General features: G+C 39.2%; 1 protein-coding gene across 1 annotated transcript; it reads left to right on the plus strand.

Moving 5' to 3' along the window:
• The first annotated feature begins 20,018 nt into the window (after positions 1 to 20,018).
• Positions 20,019 to 22,224, plus strand: LOC106332816 (flavonol synthase 3-like). The gene is made up of 3 exons (XM_013771308.1): positions 20,019 to 20,483; positions 21,245 to 21,572; positions 21,814 to 22,224. The coding sequence occupies exons 1-3, from the start codon at positions 20,137 to 20,139 to the stop codon at positions 22,030 to 22,032; spliced, it is 894 nt and encodes a 297-aa protein (XP_013626762.1). The 5' UTR covers positions 20,019 to 20,136; the 3' UTR covers positions 22,033 to 22,224.
• Positions 22,225 to 22,759: the final 535 nt, after the last annotated feature.

A 22,759-nucleotide genomic window follows, 5' to 3' on the forward strand; every position in this document is an offset into this window, starting at 1 on the left:
ACACCAATCGGTACCATCGAACGACACCAACAAACCGGCATCGATCGACACTATCACCTCAACATTGATCGACACCCATCGCATATCAGAGCAGAAAGAGTATGAAGTGTGTCAAAATCCTTTTCATTGAGGCACCACCACGCGATCAGATAAGTCTGGGGGAAAGAAGAGGAGACATTGGAAGAAGAGAAAAAAGGACCAAGGGAGATTCTCAGTTTTCATTGATTCCTCGCTTCTTAGATGGTGTCAGGAAATCCAGAGTGCGCAGCAGATGCTTCTCACATCCATTTGCAAAGCTTCGAGCACTCCTTATTGCTGAGATGATAGACAAAGGAGAAGAGTCTATGGAGGAGGCTTTCACACAAGAATGATAAAGCTTCAAAGAGCCGACATTGAGACTTGTTTTGGAGCATGTTCTAATTCTCATCTGGACTAAATCAGATCTCCAAAGTCAAGTTAAATGACTATAACAAAGCGCTGAGTGAGAGACAACCCACTATTAGGTAATTTTATTCAGTTTATGTTAGATTGTTACTAATTTTTGTTTTTATTTTTTATGCAGGTCAAAAAAAAAAGTGAAGAGTAACGACGGGACTGTAGCAGCACCGAGCAATACTGTAGCAAAAAAATCGAGCGACACTGTAGCAAGAAAATCGAGTGACACTGTAGCAAGAACATCGACCGACACTGTAACAAGAACATCGACCGACACTGCAGCAGAAAATCGGGAGTTACTATGGTAGTGATACTGTAGCAGTCACTGTTCATAAAAAAATATAATTGGTTTTATTATTTATTTATTACTGACTTTTAGTATTTTATTTATGTTAGGTAAAAGGAAATAGATACGAGGAAGACGAGTTCTACACCAGCATCGATAGACAACCGGCCGGTGTCGCACGACAGAGCATCACAAATATTGATCGCCACTTAACCGTGTTGATCAATACTCGCATCAATGGAAGGTATACTTGCGAAACCTTGTTAATATTGTCCTTATGATTTATTTTCCCACCAATCTTAGACTTTATAACACTGGTCACGGTGTTGTTTAAGTCCGGGGGAGGTTCTACTAATATTGTATTTTATGATGAGTCTAAAAAACAAAAAAAAAAAAAAACAGATCCGAGTAGACGATTCCTCATCACATCGACCGATGAGACCAGCTCGATATCGATCGACATCACTTCAGATCCAACGATCGATTGACTCATTATTGTGTCAAATGATTGTTCTAGCCATCGACCGATGAGACCATGTTGCTATCATTCGACATCACTTCAGCAACATCAATCGATTGTCACTTCATTGTGTCGATCGACACTGACATCAGCGAGCAGGTTATCATTCTTACTTGTTAAATTGTGTACTTATGTTTATGTTATTACTATAACTCCAATTGAATTTACACTGGGGACAGTGTAGTTTAAGTCTGGGGGGGAAGTTTTCTAATATTAATTTGCCTCATGAGTCTTATTAAAATGTTTTCAAAAAGAAGTTTTTATTGAGTCAAGAAGGGGACAATGAACTTATTGATTTTGCTTATTATTTTTGGGGTCAAAAACGGACACGACGAAGTTAACATCCAAATATCCGTAAAACTCAGCATGAACGTTTTTACGAAAAGTATTCTTCGTAAAGAAATCATTACAAGGAACTTTACGGAGAAATCTTGCACTAATCTCGGTTGATCCATCGAAACTAAACACCCATAGTCCAAGAACACGTTCATAAAACGTCGGAAAAGGATCTAAACAAGGTCGCCACGTAACGACCGGTCCGAAACGAGTCGGTCGCTACGTAGCGACCGACCAAGCCACTCGGTCGGTCGTTACGTAGCGACCGACCAAGCCATTCGTTCAGTGGCTACGTAACGACCGATCCAGCGCGGATCAGGTCGCTACGTAGCGACCGAACTGTCTCGAACGTCAATCAACGGGTACGACCCAAATCCATGCATTCTTGTATGTTCCTTAATGCTAGCTCCTATGTACCGCAGCCATATCATTTCTCACTCCCATCGATTGGAGTTATCACTTAAACTTTGCGATAAAATCACGGAAAGTTTAGTTTTATCGATAAAAATCGTAATAAAAGTTTCGAGTCGAAAGACGGCCCAAATTGGTCTAAAAACGTGATTAGAAACCCACTTACGGTTTTTAAGGAAAAGTCCATAGATACTATGGCGGTTTAAACTCAGTCCACAAGAAAAGTTAAAATGTCAAATTTCCGCAGATAAGTGTTAAGTTTACGCGGATAATCATGAAGATCGAGAAAAATGGAATATCTCCATTTTCGAGTTATGACGGCTTAAGGGTAAAAGAAGAAAGCTCAAACCGACATTAGAGGGAGTATATATGGAGTCCTAGGCGAGAGGCACAAAGGACAATTTTTTCAGAGCAAACTTACACTTAGAGCATTTAGGCAACTTTCCATTTTTGTTATCTCGAGCTGCGACTCAACTAGGTTTTGCAGTCTTAGGTTGTTAGAACTAGGAATCTCGCCGAAAGCTCTCGTAGACGAGGCTTCTACCTTGTTGTAACGCTCATACGCGAATTCAGAATAAGACTTCTTTTTGCTTTCTTTTTACGATTTCTTATTTTTCTCGTCTTTATTTCGTGTTCTGATTGCGTGGCGAGTGGGTTAGCAGATATCCGGGACCTCTGGGAAATTAGGGTTTTCCTACCTTTTCTCATTTAAACGGAAATCGACAGTGCGAATTTCGGTTCCCACAGTTTGGCGCTAGAAAGAGGGTGGTTACGGATCAATCTAATTCTCAGCCGCAAAACGTCTAATCAGATATGACGATTGACGATGGAAAGAACATACCGGACTCGGCCGATACTGACGTCATCTCTTTTAAGGGGAGAGCAACGGTCAACCAGACCAAACCTCACAATGATCTCCTTGTCATTGAGTTGACGATTCAGAACATCGACGTCGCGAGAGTCCTAATCGATACCGAAAGCTCGGCTAATATTATTTTCAAAAACACCCTCGAAAGAATGAAGATTGACCCGTCCAAAATCGCGAAAAATCCTAGCCCGCTAGTAGGACTCTCAGGGGAGACCACTATGGCTCTCGGGGCAATTAACCTCACAGTCAAACCTGGAACCATAGAAAAAATCGCAGAGTTCCTAGTTGTCGACCGACCTGCGTCATACAACATAATCATGGGCACCCTATGGTTGAATCTTATGCAGGCAATTCCATCAACGTACCATCTTTGCCTCAAATTCTCAACCCCTCGCATAATCGAAACAATCTGGGGAAATCCGAGGGTGGCACAAGTCTGCTTCGCCACATAATTAAAACGAAAACAATCCATTTCCGAGACCACTCCTAGGAAAAAGTTGGCCTCCGACAAAAAAGTCCAAGAACAAAATTCTGCGGAAATCTTCTGGCAATTGCGGAAAGCTCAGATCCTAGAAGAAAAGCGCGACCCGACCTGCGAACCCGTGGAATTAGTATGTCTTGACGAAGCATTCCCCGAACGATGCATCGGAGCCAACCCCCATGAACCTTTAAGGACTAAGCTCATAACTTGTTTAAAAAAGAATCTCCAAGCATTCGCCTGGGCTGCGGAAGACATGCCAGGGATTGACATCAACATAACCTGCCACGAGCTGAATATCGATCTAACCTTTAAACCAGTCAAACAGAAAAGACAAAAGTTGGGACCTGAGCGCGCTACTGCGGTCAACGACGAAGTTAAAAAACTGCTTAAAGTCGGATCGATAACAGAAGTAAGGTACCCAGACTGGCTCGCCAACCCTGTAGTGGCCAAGAAGAAAAACGAAAAGTGGCGAGTCTGTGTTGACTTTACTGACCTTAACAAAGCCTGTCCAAAAGATAGCTTCCCCTTACCACACATCGATCGATTGGTCGAAGCAACAGCGGGAAACGAACTCTTATCCTTCATGGATGCCTTTTCGGGTTACAATCAAATTATGATGAACCCTGACGATCGCGAAAAAACTGCATTTATTACAGATCGCGGAACTTATTGCTACAAGGTGATGCCCTTCGGCCTCAAAAACGCCGGCGCAACTTATCAACGACTCGTAAACCGGATGTTCTCTGAACAACTTGGGAAAACTATGGAGGTCTATATGGACGACATGCTCATCAAATCCCTCCATGTGGAAGATCACGTGTCTCATCTCGAAGAATGTTTCACGCGACTAAACTTGCACAACATGAAGCTTAACCGGGCAAAATGCAGCGTCGCCGTAGCGTCGTGGGAATTCCTCGGTTACCTAGTGACATACCACGGTATCGAAGCAAATCCAAAACAGATCGATGCACCGACCGAGATGGCTTCGCCCAAAAACAAGCGGGAAGTACAGAGATTAACCGGGAGAGGCGGAGCACTTAACCGATTCATCTCGCGATGCTAACCTTTCTAAGATATCCTACGTGGGAACAAAAAATTCGAGTGGTCAGAAGAGTGCGAAAATGCTTTTCAACAGCTGAAACGCTAATTGGCAACCCCTCCGGTTCTCGCAAAACCTGTCGAAGGAGAACCCTTGTTCTTATATATCGCAGTATCAGCAACAGCTGTAAGCGGCGTCTTGATCAGAGAAGAGCGCGGTGAACAGAAACCCATTTTTTACATAAGCAAAACTTTGCTAGATGCCTAATGGAAAAACTAGCATACGCGGTCGTACTTCCAATCCCACACGATCGTCATCCTCACGGCCTTCCCTCTGCGGACGATTTTGCATAGTCCGAGCCAGTCGGGAAGACGAGTGCAAAATCCCAAGTACTCGCAGATTTTTTGGTAGAGCTACCGACGGGAACCGTGACAAACAAGGAACCAAACTCGACTTGGGTCCTTCACGTCGACAGATCGTAATCTAAGCAAGGATCGGGCATCGGAATTCGCCTCTCGTCACCAACCAGTAAAATCCTAGAACAATAGTTTAGACTGGAATTTCACGCGTCCAACAACGAGGCAGGACTACGATTAGCTCACAGATTGAAGATACGCAACATCCATGCCTTTTGTGATTCTCAGCTAGTCGCAAGTCAATATAGCGGAGAATACGAAGCAAGGGATGAAAGAATCGATGCATATCTCAAGCTGGTCCAGAATCTAGCTCAAGATTTCGACTGTTTCGCTCTCACGCGAATTCCCTGCTCCGAAAACGTCCAAGCCGATGCTCTTGCGGCCCTGGCATCAAGTTCAGATCCAGGACTTAAAAGAGTGATTCCGGTTGAATTCATTGAACACCCGAGTATCGGACCACCAGTCATTTTCAACCTCATCAGGGATCAAGACGACGATGTAGAGGAGGTCGCAGTACAGCCAGAAGAAAGATCGGAACAATCCAACTACGGCTGCGATACTCCATGGCTGGAAACGATTCGAGCCTACATCATCGACGGAAAATTACCTCCCGAAAAATGGGCAGCCCGTAAAATCCGAGCCCAAGCCGCGCGTTATGTAACCGTCGACGGAGAAATTGACAAATGGAAATTTTCCGGACCACTCATGACATGTTTGGAAGGAGAAAAGGTGAGAAACGTTATGGAAGAAGTCCATTCTGGATCTTGTGGTAACCATTCCGGTGGAAGGTCACTTGCAGTGAAGATCAAACGCTACAGATACTACTGGCCAACGATGATCGAAGATTGTGAGAAATTTGCACGAAAATGCGAAAAGTGCCAAAGGCATGCTCCGACCATCCGACAACCAGCAGAATTTCTTTCTTCCATCACGTCACCGTATCCTTTCATGCGCTGGGCCATGGACATCGTCGGACCCCTTCAAAATTCAAAGCAAAAGCGTTTCTTCTTAGTCCTCACTGATTTCTTCTCAAAGTGGGTGGAGGCATAATCATACGCGAGTATAAAAGATGTCCAAGTTGAAAATTTTGTATGGAAAAACATTATCTGTAGACACGGAGTTCCTTACGAGATCGTAACTGACAACGGATCTCATTTCAGCTCCACCCGATTTGAAGCATTCTGCAAAAAATGGAAGATACGATTAAACAAATCAACTCCCAGATATCCACAATGCAACGGTCAAGCCGAGACAATCAATAAGACCGTTCTAGACGGACTTAAGAAACGCCAAGACGCTAAAAAAGGCAGGTGGGCAGAAGAGCTCGAAGAAGTACTCTGGTCGCACCGCACGACCCCAAGACGACCAACGGGAGAAACGCCTTTCGCCCTCGTATACGGGACAGAATGCATGATCCCCGCAGAAGTCGAATTCCCGGGCGTCCTAAGAATATTATCTCATGAACGAGAAGAGCTCAACAACGCCATGCTCCTAGACAATCTCGACCTCATCAACGAGCATCGGGATCGAGCGCTTGTCCGAATTCAAAATTATCAACATGCAGCCGCAAAATACTATAACTCCAACGTTCGAAATCGCCGATTCAACGAAGGAGTTTTAGTCTTGCGCAAAGTCTTCCAAAACACCGCTGAGCGAAACGCGGGAAAACTTGGAGCAAATTGGGAAGGACCCTACAAGATCAGAAAAGTCGTTCGACCGGGTTCCTATGAGATAGCCAACATGCAAGGCGTAAAAATTCCAAGGACTTGGAACTCAATGCATCTCAAAAATATTATCACTAAACAAATCGCTTCGCAACCACTGAACTACGAGACGGCAAGATCTCCGAAAGGGATACGTTGGCAGTTTGTCGAAAGACAAATTCAGCTGTTCCTCTCTCTAAAAAAGGGGGGAGCGGGTATGGGTACGTATACGTATACTCGTATACTCCCAAGATTAAAATATCTGACATAACACTCGATATTTTCAAAACTTTTCCAACGCAACAATACCACAGAACCGCACGATCATCTTTGATCCACAAATTATATTCGAGTCCTAAAAGAACTTGCAAATTCACCTTTGGCATTACGAGACGTCGCAAAAACGCCTAAGAAACAATTTCCCACCAGATATCGCATAGACAAAATCCTGGTCTCAAAAAATATACGCACTAACATCTCCTCAAACACCTACTCTTCGCGAAGACCCAAATGGTAGTATCTACCGCCAAGTTCGTTGATGATCACATCGAACTCTTAAACGTCCTAAACAGACAAGGACATCTCACGAAGATGACCCTCATACATCCGACACAAGGATAATAGCGCTATAAAAGAAACCCGAAATTTTGGTCAACACTTCTAGGAGACTTAAAAATTGCCCTTAGAGAGATGCTCGATTCCAACCAGACAAGTCATATAAGCCGAAAACCTATCGCCGACTTTAAATCGGTATGGAATCAGGTCGAAACTGTAACAGGATACATAAGCTGAATTAGTCTTCACACCCTCTAAACCAGAAGTAGACCTAGGTCTTGCCCTAAACCCAGCACACTGGTCTTTAACATCTCAAGGTATGATATCAAAGATACGAGATCCTAAAGCATGCCTCTATGCTTATATTCAACGTCCTCAGAAATCCCACGAGGTTAGAACTTTGCGGAAAAATTATCGAAACGGGCCACGAATATAGCATCTCACTTTGGAGAAAGATATGAGATGACAACTCATAAGCTTCCTTCTACAACCACTTACTCACATAAAACACAAACTGATCATCCACTCATAAAAAGCCGCAAAGCGGCAGGGATTAAAAGTCACAAGCAGCCAGTCCGAAAACATAAACATGGCCATAAAAGGCCAGAGCAAGTACAAATTCATAACATAAAAACAAATCTCTCAAGAGCGAGATCGTAACCTTGATCTTCATCGGGAATCTAAACCTCCCATTCACCCATCGTCTCGTCTAAACTCGGGGCCGTACCACCTCTGTTTTCCCCGACCGCAGGATCTTGCCCCTCTGGGTCTTCTGAACACGTCGGAAGGAAACACTTAGACTTCAGGTCAGCCAAGATCAGGTCGAAACTCCCATCCACGGCTGCCAGACCTCCCTTGCAAGCGAACAACCTGGCTTCCTCGGCCTCTAAGGACGAAGGGGTTTCACCCTGGAGCGCCTGAACCACGGCCATCCCACCATCGATAGTCGCCAGGGCCAAATCCCTGCTGCGAATGCACTCGAGGGAGCCCAGAAAGTCGGAGATCTTCACCAAACGGGTCTGGAACTCCATGCGGAGCGCATCCTTGGCCTCCTCGATCCCACGGTTTGTCGACCCTTCACGACTATCAATCCGATGCTGAAGTCGACGTACCTCCGAGGACTTGGTCTTTATGGCCTTATTCTCCTTAAGCAAAGAACTCTCCGTCTTCCCAAGGTCCCTCTCGAGCTCCCCAATCTGAACCTCGAGCTTAGACACCTTTGCGGAATGAAAATCCTTGATAGCACTCAGCATGGCTTCAGATTCAGACAATTTGCCTTGCATCTCTGTCAGATCTCTCGCAAGACGACTGACCTCGAAACCGCATTCGCTGATCATCCCATCGATCAGCGACACAAACTGCGAGATGAGGTAACAATGAGAGATACAAAGCAAAACAGAGCTAAACAGAATCCAACGCTCTAAGAATAAAAAGCCAAAGTAAAGAACGAACCTTTCCACGAAGTTCCGACGCCAGGATCGACCCTTCCGGATGCGTAGGTTCGCCATTGTTGCCCGTCGTACACCTCCTCTTCCGGCTCCTCGCTGGAACAGCCGGAGTAGCACTGGGGACACGCAACACAAGGACGATTTCCTTTCTGGTTGGAGACGGAGGCATAGATTCAGTGACCTTCTCCTTATCGTCAACAACGATTGGAGTTGTAGATGAACCAGAAGGCTGGGCCGAGGCATCCAAAACACACAAAATGCCCATCCTGGACTGTTCCCCCGCAGCTTGCGGAGCCTGAACCACAAGATCGACGGCTGGGGTGACAACCAGAACGGGAGAAGATGGGGGCTCGGCGCAAACGTGGATAGGTTCCTTCTCAGCTTTACGACGATCCATCTTCTCTCGGAAAGAAAGGAAGCCGGCGACACAAGCTGGAGAATTGTCGGAAGGAGTTGACTCCGGCGCCTGGGAGGAGGCCTCAACCATCTCAGCATCAGAACTCTTCTTGTCGTTTTGGGAGGAAGACATCTTGAGAGTTAAAGTGAGAAAATAAGCTAGAGAGAATTTGGAAAGAGAGGAAGGTGTGAAGGGAATGAAAGATGGGAGCTCACTACTTATAGAAATACGAGCTTAAAGATTTCGATTTATTATCTATATATATATATATATTTGTTCGTCAATATTCTTCCACGGAATTTTGAATGTAAACTACATCTGACTTACCTATCTTGCCTAAACTCGCTAAACCGCAAGCTAGAATCTCAGCGACAATCCACGATTCAAACGGGCTGGGGGGCTAACTGTTGGGGTCAAAAACGGACACGACAAAGTTAACATCCAAATATCCGTAAAAGTCAGCATGAACATCTTTACGAAAAGTATTCTTCGTAAAGAAATCTTTACAAGGAACTTTGCGGAGAAATCTTGCACCAATCTCGGTTGATCCATCGAAACTAAACACCCATAGTCCAAGAACACGTTCATAAAACATCGGAAAAGGATCCAAACAAGGTCGCCACGTAACGACCGGTCCGAAACAAGCCGGTCGCTACGTAGCGACCGACCAAGCCATTTGTTTGGTCGCTACGTAGCGACCGATCAAGCATGGATCAGGTCGCTACGTAGCGACCGAACTGTTTCAAACGTCGATCAACGGGTTTGACCCAAATTCGTGCATTCTCGTATGTTCCTTAATGCTAGCTCCTATGTATCGCAGCCATATCATTTCTCACTCCCATCGATTGGAGTTATCACTTAAACTTTACGATAAAATCGCGGAAAGTTTAGTTTTATCGATAAAAATCATAATAAACGTTTCGAGTCGAAAGACGTCCCAAACTGGTCTAAAAATGTGATTAGAAACCCACTTACGATTTTTCAAGGAAAAGCCCATAGATTCTATGGCGGTTTAAACTCAGTCCGCAAGAAAAGTTAAAATGTCAAATTTCCGCAGATAAATGTTAAGTTTCTGCGGATAGTCATGAAGATCGAGAAAAATGGAATATCTCCACTTTCGAGTTATGACGGCTTAAGGGTAGAAGGAGAAAGCTCAAACCGACCTTGGAGGGAGTATATAAGGAGTCCTAGGCGAGAGGCACAAAGAAGAATTTTTTTCAGAGCAAACTTAGCACTTAGAGCATTTAAGCAACTTTCCGTTTTTGTTATCTCGAGCTGCGACTCAACTAGGTTTTGCAGTTTTAGGTTGTTAAAACTAGGAATCTCTCCAACAGCTCTCACAACCGAGGCTTCAACCTTGTTGTAACGCTCATACGCAAATTTGGAATAAGACTTTTTTTTGCTCTCTTTTTACGATTTCTTATTTTTCTAATCCTTATTCCGTGTTCTAATTGCTTGGCGTGTGGTTCAGCAGATATCCGGGACCTCTGGGAAATTAGGGTTTTCTTAACTTTCCTAATTTAAACGGAAATCGACAGTGCGAATTTCGGTTCCCACAATTAACTAACCCCACCATTCTAGACTTACTAGTTGCAGATAGCACTAAATATACCAAAGTGAATCAACCTGTCAATTATGTTACACTTGCTGAGAATGTTTGAAGGAACCAAAGCTGACCTCCAACCTAATGGAGCTCAACTCTGCTTGTCTTGGGACTTGGTATACATGGGATCGGATTCTTCAAACAAGTCTGGAAGGTAAAGCCTTGTGAAGATTTTTCACCCTCTCTCTCTATTTCGAAATTTAGATTATAAAAAAAAGAAGAAAAAAAAGAAGAAAAAAAAAGAAGAAAACGAAAATTTCTATAGGTAAATATAATTATAGATAATAATTTAGGAAAAGAATTCGAACAGGACTTGGTGGCTACAACCATTTAGGCTTGATTCATAAGAATTCTATAGTTAAAGGATTCGAATATGACTTGGTGGCTACAACCATTAAGGCTTGCTTCATAAGAATTTTGTAGGTAAAGGATTAGAACAGGACTTGGTGGCTATAACCATTAAGGCTTGATTCACAAATAATCCTAGGATATATGTCAAAAAGAAGTGAACAGGATTTGGTGACCAAAACCATTAAAGCTTGATTCATGGAAGCATGTCCAATCTTGGTCAATGATCTTGCAATATAAGCAGACTTTGACTGAGAGAGAAATTAGTAGAGAGAGAGGAAAGTAACTCTTATTTACCTGCAGGTCCAGACACTTGTTTGAGCATCCTTGCATCCTGTGATCGATACTCCCAAGGTAAAGCATACACTTTTATTTATGCAAGAAATGAGGTTGGTAGAGGGGATTGTCAGACATGATTTGCTAAGTTATTGACTAGGTGAATTTGGTTGCTAGACAAAGATATGGTATAATGTGCTCCTGAGATTAGGATTTCCTAAGTGGTTCTGAGTTTTAAATTTGTGAGTCCCGGCTGTTTTCAAACCTCTTTCAGAGAGACTGCATGTATGTTTTGCTTGAGGACAAGCAAAAGGGTAAGTCTGGGGGAGTTGATAGGCCATGGATTTTACCGACTTTTAGCCATGGTTTATAAGTGTTTTAATATATATTTACTGTTGGACCAATTTCGGTCAAAATGTTAATGGGCCACGATCAAAGTTATGGGCCTTAAGGAACCGAAGCCCATAGCAAGCAATCGAGCTCGAAAGCAAAGGAGTTGAGGTCTCGGAGATCGCAGAGTAGTCCCGGAGATTGCGGAGCAGTTACAGAGATCACGTAGTCAACTTACTATAAAGAAAGGAGAAAAGACATGAAGAAGGACACGTTGAAAACCCTAGAGAGAGCTACACACTAACATCGACCTTGTTTCCTCCCGATCTTAGACTCTTTTCTTTACGGTTCTCGTTTGTATCGCTCGATCTAGTTCAACTCATTGTATTCGATCTTATTCATCAATAAAGTCCATTTTTACCTACTGGAAACTGTTTATCATCATTGTATTCTAAAGATATCGTTGCCTACATCATTTGTCTTCCCTAGATCAAACCCCGATCACTATCAAATACTTAGTGTAGATTTTAGGTTCTACATTTACTATTATATAGAATCTATTTAAAGTATTTATAGGTTCAGGGACTATTTGGAGGAAATTGGTGATTTTGGTGTCTTTTGAAGCCTTTTGAGTGTAGAGCTGCACAGACGGGTCAGATGTTTAGCTATGGATGGAGACCATCCCACCGCTATACTGAGCCCATCGACACAAGATAGAGCTTTGAGTTAGCTTTCCAATGCCACCGGTTTGAGGTCAATCAGCATCCTATAGAAGAAGTTATGCATGTTTTACTGAAGAGTGGCCAGTCTGCCTCGCGAGAGGAAGTTGTCGAGGAGATGAAGGACTGTCGATCGACGGTTCACCCTTGCCATCGATCGACGGTGATGCCAAAACGTGGGCCAAGCATTATTTCAAGACCGACTGAAACCCAGAAGCCACACAAATTTACCAAAATACCCATGGACGACCAGAAACCCTATTTATGTTATTGTTGACGGCTATGCTATCTAAGCTTTCTTTAATTCATAGTTCTAGGTTAGGAGAGAAAGGAGGAACTCCTTCAGAGTCCTCCTGGAACTCCATTGGTTTTGGTTTTTATATTTATTATATTGCAATTTCATCTATTCTTTCTATGATTTATGTGACAAACTTCATGCTTGAATAGATTCACCTGTTAGGTTTAGGGTTCAAATAGGTTATGAGGGATTAGCCCCAACTATAGATTGCTAAGCTGTGATATTCATCTTTAGGATTTTCATTAATGTTTGTTTCTAGATTAGCTATCTAGAACTTGCCCTAGGAGTTGTAGCCATAAGCGATAGCTTGCATCTCACCTTGAATCCATCCTAACTGAGCTAAGATTGCTAGACTAAGTCGAGAGCTAATCTAGGAAGCTTAGTGAGCACATTCAACCCGCGCATTAAAGCTTGACCAAAAGCATCAATCAATATTCCAATAGAATAATCGGTCGACGGTTCAACAAGTGTATCGATCGATATTCCTATAAATCATCGATCGACACAGGTCAATAGACAAACCTAGAAAGCGAGAGCCTAATGGTTTGTTTATAAGTGTTGAGCTCTATAATATCATGCATACAACTTGTTAGACATCTGTAAGATTATAATCCTGATTACCTAAATAGAAACCCTAGATCTAGCAACTATCCTTCCATCAAACAACTCAATCAATCAACCGAGCAACTACCTTGCTCACCAGTGCTATTTACATTTAAACTATTAACCTAGCTTAATTATATAACTATTAGATCTTTTGTGTGCCCTAGCTCCCTGTGAATTCGATCCCTAAGTACTATAACTCGACCTCTTATTTGAGAGAGTATAAATCACTCCTTACGGTAATTTGAGTGATATCATTAGGTATTGGATGCTAAACCCGAAATCCAAATACTTGCACATATCACTCTGAATATACATAATTTAACTCTGACATGAATCAAGCACATTACCTAAAGTGCCCAAAGAACAAGAAATGATCCCAGTTACGAGATTAGTGCTCTGCTCGCACACACCCCGGTATAAGTCTCCCTCTACGTAGGATTCAAGTATGGGACTAGTGCCCACACCCACCGCCCCTGGGATGCTTTATCTACCTCCTAGGCTGCGGCTCAACAGGTCGACTCAAGCTGGCCGCAACATCCAGACAATCACAATATGGCATACATAATCACTATGTATCCGCCTAACAATTAAACTCGTCTCATAATTTAACTACATATCTATACAATACTAAAAGGGATATATGAGCTCCATTGAGCCTATCCACGTCAGCATAAAAAATCAGCCAATCAGAGTTCTTCAAATTGCCATGTCACGTATGTTTTTACTCTTCACAGAAATAGTCAGGTCATATGTATAGGCTTACAAAAATTTGAGATAGCCCGTTTCAAGCCCATCTCATCTCACCCTAATCTTCAACGCCATCGATGATCGTTCCGGCTCTTCCTCTTCGTCGGAATCGCTTTGCATCCTTGCAAATTGCCGTTACCATACATCACTATGAATCATTCAGTATGCTCTTTATTCCTTTATTTATGGTTTCGTTTCTCCTCCCTTTGTTTTTCCTCTTATATAAAAGCTATCGCCATGAAATCCACAAGAAGATAAAGCTATTGCCATAAAATCCACGAAAAGTCTCCCGTGTCCAGGTATGAGCGTTAATACAAATGCTCTTTTTTTTTAATCTGTAAGAGGTGTTTTACTTATGTTAATATTTCGAGATCTTGACGATGTGTAGAGAGTACGATCTCTTCGGGATCAAAGTCATCGACGAGGAGATCAAGTTCGTCAAGGAGATTGGGGAGAAGCTGAGATCTGAAGCCATGAAGGTGTTGGAGAGAGGCGTGGAAGGGCTGAATCAAGCTGAAGTTGGGATTGGGTTGCAGGTTTTCTATAACATGGGTGAGCTTAAGCTTACGGTTGATCAATTGGTGAACAAGTATAAAGGAATGGTTGTGAAGAGTGTGGGCGTTGCGATGGATATGAAAGCGATTTCTTCTGGGCCTGGGTGGTGGTGGTGGTTTTGGGCCTGGAGGGATTAGGTCTAGCGGAGCGCCGCACATTGGTGGTGGAGGTAAGGTTAGGGAGGCGCTGTGGCAGAGGATGGGGAGTTGTATGGATCAAGGTGAGGATGATCTAAAGAAGTCTTTGATAGATGAGTTATCTTCTTTTTGAGAAATCACACATTTTTCTATTCCAATATACTTTCACGGCCGTCTTAAATGGACCACGGGAAAGTTCATGCTTTTTTTCAACCAAAATTGAAAGTTGGGGATTTAAATGACAATTTTTCCATTTCTTTACCTAAAACTTTTCTTTTACAACTGCAATTACATTTCATTATTTGGTGGAAGTTTGTTCAAAGGTTTGGAAGTTATTTTCAAAAAGAGCCATGATTGTCGTATGATTCTTCGTCTGTACATAGATTTGCTCATTCTTCTTGATTTGATTTCAAAAGTGAAACGTCTCTCATGAATTTTTTTTAACTGTAGCTCATTATATCAAGATTCACATGATCAAAAGTATGAAGAAGGGAAGAAATGATCTCTCATCTGGTGATAAGAGAAAGAGGCACTTTTGAAATGTTTTTCAGTTCAGTCTATGTGATAATTGTTAGTTGCTTCACACTACTACTCCAACGGTTAAGTTAGAACCAGCAAGTAAAGAAAAAGATGGTAAGCTTCATATCCAAAATCTTTTATGTTATATTGTTCTGTTGCAATATAATAAAATTAAAAATAGTTCTTATTCCCACTCATAATTTGGTCTACTTTGAAAGGAATATGGTCACCTAATTTTAATATCTTGGAAGACATATTACGGGGACTCTAAACTATAAAATATGTAGTATTGCATTACAAGGCGTGCTATTCTGGACGAGTATTCTGAACTTGAGCTAACTCACCACGAAAAGTCTCCCGTGTCCAGGTATGAGCGTTAATACAAATGCTCTTTTTTTTTAATCTGTAAGAGGTGTTTTACTTATGTTAATATTTCGAGATCTTGACGATGTGTAGAGAGTACGATCTCTTCGGGATCAAAGTCATCGACGAGGAGATCAAGTTCGTCAAGGAGATTGGGGAGAAGCTGAGATCTGAAGCCATGAAGGTGTTGGAGAGAGGCGTGGAAGGGCTGAATCAAGCTGAAGTTGGGATTGGGTTGCAGGTTTTCTATAACATGGGTGAGCTTAAGCTTACGGTTGATCAATTGGTGAACAAGTATAAAGGAATGGTTGTGAAGAGTGTGGGCGTTGCGATGGATATGAAAGCGATTTCTTCTGGGCCTGGGTGGTGGTGGTGGTTTTGGGCCTGGAGGGATTAGGTCTAGCGGAGCGCCGCACATTGGTGGTGGAGGTAAGGTTAGGGAGGCGCTGTGGCAGAGGATGGGGAGTTGTATGGATCAAGGTGAGGATGATCTAAAGAAGTCTTTGATAGATGAGTTATCTTCTTTTTGAGAAATCACACATTTTTCTATTCCAATATACTTTCACGGCCGTCTTAAATGGACCACGGGAAAGTTCATGCTTTTTTTCAACCAAAATTGAAAGTTGGGGATTTAAATGACAATTTTTCCATTTCTTTACCTAAAACTTTTCTTTTACAACTGCAATTACATTTCATTATTTGGTGGAAGTTTGTTCAAAGGTTTGGAAGTTATTTTCAAAAAGAGCCATGATTGTCGTATGATTCTTCGTCTGTACATAGATTTGCTCATTCTTCTTGATTTGATTTCAAAAGTGAAACGTCTCTCATGAATTTTTTTTAACTGTAGCTCATTATATCAAGATTCACATGATCAAAAGTATGAAGAAGGGAAGAAATGATCTCTCATCTGGTGATAAGAGAAAGAGGCACTTTTGAAATGTTTTTCAGTTCAGTCTATGTGATAATTGTTAGTTGCTTCACACTACTACTCCAACGGTTAAGTTAGAACCAGCAAGTAAAGAAAAAGATGGTAAGCTTCATATCCAAAATCTTTTATGTTATATTGTTCTGTTGCAATATAATAAAATTAAAAATAGTTCTTATTCCCACTCATAATTTGGTCTACTTTGAAAGGAATATGGTCACCTAATTTTAATATCTTGGAAGACATATTACGGGGACTCTAAACTATAAAATATGTAGTATTGCATTACAAGGCGTGCTATTCTGGACGAGTATTCTGAACTTGAGCAAAATCATTTAGACAAGCCTTGTTTTACTGATTCCAACACTGTATGATTCTAAGTTCTTGAACTAATATGTTTCCTTTGTTTCAAAATATATAGTAGCTAATACTCTAGAAAATCTGCAGGAACAGTTACATTCAGATTTTGAGAGGCGCAAAAGAATACACAGGAACAGAAACAGTGAGATAACATTGGGTGGCAGAGGTGAGAAGCTGCAGAGAAAACATAGGCCGAGAGTCACCATTGGGTGGCCAAGTTATCTTGAGAGGAAAAGAAGAGAGGCTCAAGAGATACAAGTGAAGGATCAACAAAATTTGGAGGAACAAAAACGAATAGATACTGACTAGGGAGATTCTCTTGCATCTTGCAAGGAGAATGGTCTTAGTTTTGGTTTATTGATTTTACTCGCTTATAATCCTGAATCATAGAACTAGATGGTTCATGAAGAATATATTCAAGAGAATCTTAACGTTGGTGGTCATTATATTCTATAATAACATGCATGTGAGAAACGAAGTGGTTCAAATCAAAACCAGAACTGAGGACTGGAAGAAAAGAGGGTGATAGAATTTAAGAGGAAAAAAAAGTAACGAGACACCTCAAATAGAACACTCCGCAATAAACTAATGTGCAGTGAAAATTAAGTTGATTATCTATTTTTACTATAAATAAGGACATTTAAAAAATTTCAGGTGATCAAACTTCTCTCATTTCAACTATCTCAGTTGGTGGAAAATGAGTTTAAATACAGCATATTAAAATTCAAATGATATCATAACTTTCATACTGGTACGAATAAATAAAATGATTACTACTAAGATTTATGTACATTACTCACTTTATTAGTCATATAATCATGTTTTAAGAAATGTTTGGAAGTGATAAGGTAAAAAGTGTATAAAAAATATTTTCTATCTTGGAATTTAATAATCTTAAAGACAAAACAAATTTTAAATCAATTATAAGCTAATAATTGTTGTATATAAAAGGCTAAATTATCTAAGATTAAGAGTACAAAGATTATAGTTAAAGTTTAATTAACTTGTATTCATCGTTTTCATCATATATGATTCCAATCATAAAACTATAACAAATAATGAGTTCTTTTTTTTTACTTTTACTTTATTATATCAAACATAAAATTATAGAAAAATTTAGTAGAGAAGTAAAGTTACAACCATTTGTGAGCTCTTACCATTCTAAATTTGTCAGAAAAAAATACATTAACAAATTTAATTCTACCATTTTTTTTTGTAATTGGTACAAATATATATAACAGATATTTAAATATAAATCAACAAAATCTCAATTTAACTAAATTTTATTTGAAAACCCCGGGCAAATGAGTAATTAAATATAAGAAGAATTAAATTTGTTAAAATATAAATACAACATACATATATTCACCAAAATTAAATAAAAAACATACATATATTCAAATATATTTCTTTTCTAACTTTTCTCTTTCTCAGAAACCGATGAAAGTTGACAGTTACATTGAATGCTTGCAATATCTAACGTTCCCTAAATTCCAAACGGCCTTCATAAAATGGAGAAGCATGAAATAGTTTGACACGTTGGAAAACTTGAAAGTTCTTTAAACCAAAAAAAACTTGAAAGCTCTTTGTGTGATGCTTTTTGTTTGCTTTTTTTTTGGGCAGAGATGTATGAGCCGAGCATTTAAAATTGAACAACAGAGCGATATGAAGTTTACAAATGGGTTGAATCAGGACTAGAACAAGATTGGAAATGTATTTGACAGCTTATGACCATGATTACTTTTATTGTCCAAAATGTTCAGTAATTGAAATTACTACTATATAGGAACATTATTTCAAAGGTGATAGATATGACCTGACAAAATTATGAACGAAGTTTTCACCATACACATTACTAATAACCTTATGACTACAATTCGAGTAGAGTTAGGAAAAAAATATTCATATGGGATAAAAATTAATGTGTATATATACAAAAAATGTTAAAAATAATAACAAAGAACTACTATAGAAACATAAATAATAAAATCTAACAAAATATATACACTTTGGAACAACCAAGCATCTATGTTCAGGGAGCTGAAAAGCATAAGTAACTGGAAATATAAAATTGTTATGGTGCTAAACATTATTCCAAAAATATACAAGGATAGAAACAAATACAAATTTAAATGTTAATACATATTGATTAATAGCTCCAATTTACAAGAAATATATTTATCTCATCGTCATAGGCTACATGTTTTTACTTTGACAAGACAATAAAAATCATCAACGACTTCAAAAGAAAGATAAAAGTCAGATTCAATACATGAGTTAGAGTTACAACTCCCATCTATAGCTCAGCACAGAAGAAGTCAGAACATAATATTCGAGGAAACACTAACGGACAACTCCCGACATCATCCAAACTATCTTTCTATTTTAAACTCAGTTTTGGTATTTTGACAAATAAAAAGAAATTAATTACAAAAATGCTAAAATATATGAATCCCTCGAACAACAAAAAACAAATCATGTCTCCCCTCATATACTCTATTTTACATAGTACATAGTTTATGTGCATATGGAAATTCTGCAATATTCTATAATTAAATAACAAAATTAATTGTAACATTTTAAAAACAATTATCCGCGCGAAGCGCGGAAGACGATCTAGTATATATAACTCACATTAAATGAAGCAACTAGCAAGCAAAGAACTTAATAACTAACAAGCATACTCCAATATAGACTCCAGACAGACCCAATTCAAACACATTGAACTTATTATAACTAAACTATTTATATCCGAATTCATAAGTCATGTACGAGAATTTACGAGAATAGCCTCATCTTGGCCAATGGCCGGAATGATTGACAGAAAAAGTGGCCAACTGCAATACGATAAATACAAGTTTATATTTTGGGTTTCTTAAATTTTTCCAAATGAAAACTTTCTTTAAATAGAAACTTTCCCAGAATGGAAAATTTCCTAATTAGTTATTTTAACTTTTTGAAAAAAAAATAGTTAAGAACACAAAAAATTTCTTAAAAGTATGTTACTTTTATTTATTTTATTTTAATTTCAATAGAAAATTGTTATTAATATGTAATTTCAAAATTATTAAAGAATAAAAAAATAAAAACAGTGAGGTAAGATGTTGAATTTTATTAAACAAAATCATTGCATGAGTTAAAAAAAAATATTGAATAATTACATGGAAGGGAAAAACGGTGATGTGGTTAAATAAAGAAAATGAAGGTGCTGAATAAATTTGATCATTGTAGCTAAGAAAATACCGACAAAAAGAAAGAAAGAAGAAAAGCTAAGAAAAAATAATACATGGTAAAGTGAATTGAGGTAACACGATATTCATGTTACTCATGGGATGCTAGTTGCTACATTCAAATATAAATACCGTATCGCAGCTCCTCCCTCCGTTCAACTTCTAACCCACTAAGCTATTGTTTACTATTGAAAAGAAAGTAGAAAAGAGAGTGCACTGAAAACGATGGACGTCCCTATCGTCGACCTAAGTAACCCCAACGAAGATCTCGTGGCACGTGCGGTCGTGAAAGCGAGCGAAGAATGGGGAATTTTCCAGGTGGTTAACCACGGGATCCCGCCGGAGCTGATGCGGCGGTTGAAAGAAGTTGGGACAGAGTTCTTCGAGCTTCCCGAGACGGAGAAGGAAGCCGTCGCGAAGCCAGAAGACTCCATGGACGTAGAAGGATACAGAACCAAGTACCAGAAAGATCTAGAAGGTAGAAACGCATGGGTCGATCATCTCTTTCACCGCATTTGGCCCCCGTCCAGAGTCAGTTACAGATTCTGGCCTAAGCTTCCTATGGATTACAGGTATCAAGTCTACTAAATGTTCGAACTTATGCTAAAACATTACACAAGTGAAAGTAGGATGCAAGTAAAAGTCATCTATCTATACTATTATTTGCGAAGTAAATTTTTGCAACGGAGCTATCACGTTCAAAGTTAGAGCGGTTAATATCTATACTACCCTTAATGAATTTTATATATAATTTATTATATAATCAAAAACGAACTTTTATTAATAATATTTTTTTTAAAGATAATTCCTATATATTTTGTTGTTATCTTATAACATATTTTCAATTATAAATTTTAAAAGTAAGATATAAAACAATTTAAAATAAATTAAGTGGTTAAAGTCAATGTTACCCTTAATGAATTTTATATATAATTTATTATATAATCAAAAACGAACTTTTATTAATAATATTTTTTTTAAAGATAATTCCTATATATTTTGTTGTTATCTTATAACATATTTTCAATTATAAATTTTAAAAGTAAGATATAAAACAATTTAAAATAAATTAAGTGGTTAAAGTCAATGTTACCCTTAATGAATTTTATATATAATTTATTATATAATCAAAAACGAACTTTTATTAATAATATTTTTTTTAAAGATAATTCCTATATATTTTGTTGTTATCTTATAACATATTTTCAATTATAAATTTTAAAAGTAAGATATAAAACAATTTAAAATAAATTAAGTGGTTAAAGTCAATGTTACCCTTAATGAATTTTATATATAATTATTAATCGTTTGATTATGAATTTTATTTGACAAGGGAGGTGCATGAGGATTACGCAAAACACCTTAAGAAACTATCGGAGAAAATCATGGAATGGCTATCAGAGGGGTTAGGTTTACGACGTGAGGCATTGATAGAAGGTTTAGGCGGCGAAACGGTGGAATATTTAATGAAGATCAATTACTATCCGCCGTGTCATGATCAAGATTTGGTCATAGGAGCTCCTGATCACACTGATGTCAATGGTATCACATTCCTAGTTGCTAATGAAGCGTTAGGGCTTCAGGCGTTCAAAGATAATCACTGGATCGACGTCAAATATACCACTTCCGGAATCATCGTCATCGTTGGCGACCAATTCCATGTAAGTAATAATAATAAATCATTCATAAATATTTTTGTATCAAATAGAACCTTGAAAAATGAGTTCAAAAAAAAAAAAAAAATAGAACCTTGAAAACCTAAATCCTACTCTGATAGTAGTGTATATTTAAAAAGAAGAAAAAGAACTTGTATATATACATTTTAGATATATATTTTCAAAGCATTATGAACTATGGGTTTTCAAGCAAATTCCAAATATTGGAATTTTATTGATTTTGCAGAGGATGAGTAATGGGAAGTATATGAGTGCAAAGCATCGAGCGACGATGGATAAAGAGAAGACGAGAATATCATGGCCGGTTTTTGTGGAATCTAGCCTTGATCACGAGTTTGCACCTTTGCGGGAGCTGATAACTGGCGAAGATAATGCTCCTAAGTTCAAGCCTTATGTCTACAAAGACTTCAAATTTCGTAAGCTTAAGAAGCTTCCTCTCGACTGAAAAACAGAGGCGTGATCATCCGTTGTTTCGTTATCGGATTATTATTCATAAAGCTTGCATTCTTAAATTATTAACGTTAAAGTTTAAGTGAATCGTCAATGTGGTGTCTCGCGTCCTTATATCCTTTAATAATTATATGTTAAAATTTCGGTTGATTTCAAATTTGATGTATTGCGTGTGGGTGTTTACATATAAAATTATGAAGTAACTTTTGGAAATTTTATTTTACCAAAAAAAAAAAACTTTTGGAAACACTACAAGAAAACATCGTAATTCTGACGGACATTCTGACGAAAAATGAGATCCTCGGAATATTCCGACGAATTTCCGAGGAAATCCAAAATATTCCTCGGAAAACACCGACGAATATCCGAGGATATATTATAGCCGTTGGAAAGCCGTTGGGGATTTTAAAAATTCCGAGGAAATTCTGAGAAAAGAGCCGCTGCCGTCGGTATTCCGTCGGAATTTCCTCGGTACTGTCGGCAGCATTTCATCTATAAATACCCGCACCCCCAACCTCTTCATTCACTCCATTTCTTCATCCTCTCACATACTATATTTACACACGAATTTGATTGAAAAAAGCATGTCTTCTTCAAATTATTATCGTTCTTGGATCGATCGACCTCATTTGGATCCGAACACGAGATTGCTTACGGAAGAATACCAACGAGGTATAACTGAATTCATGGGGTTAGTTCAACGACAACCGGAAGCAGAAACG

Source organism: Brassica oleracea, chromosome C3 (genome assembly GCF_000695525.1).
Source record: "Brassica oleracea var. oleracea cultivar TO1000 chromosome C3, BOL, whole genome shotgun sequence".
In the NCBI taxonomy this organism is placed as follows: domain Eukaryota; kingdom Viridiplantae; phylum Streptophyta; class Magnoliopsida; order Brassicales; family Brassicaceae; genus Brassica; species Brassica oleracea.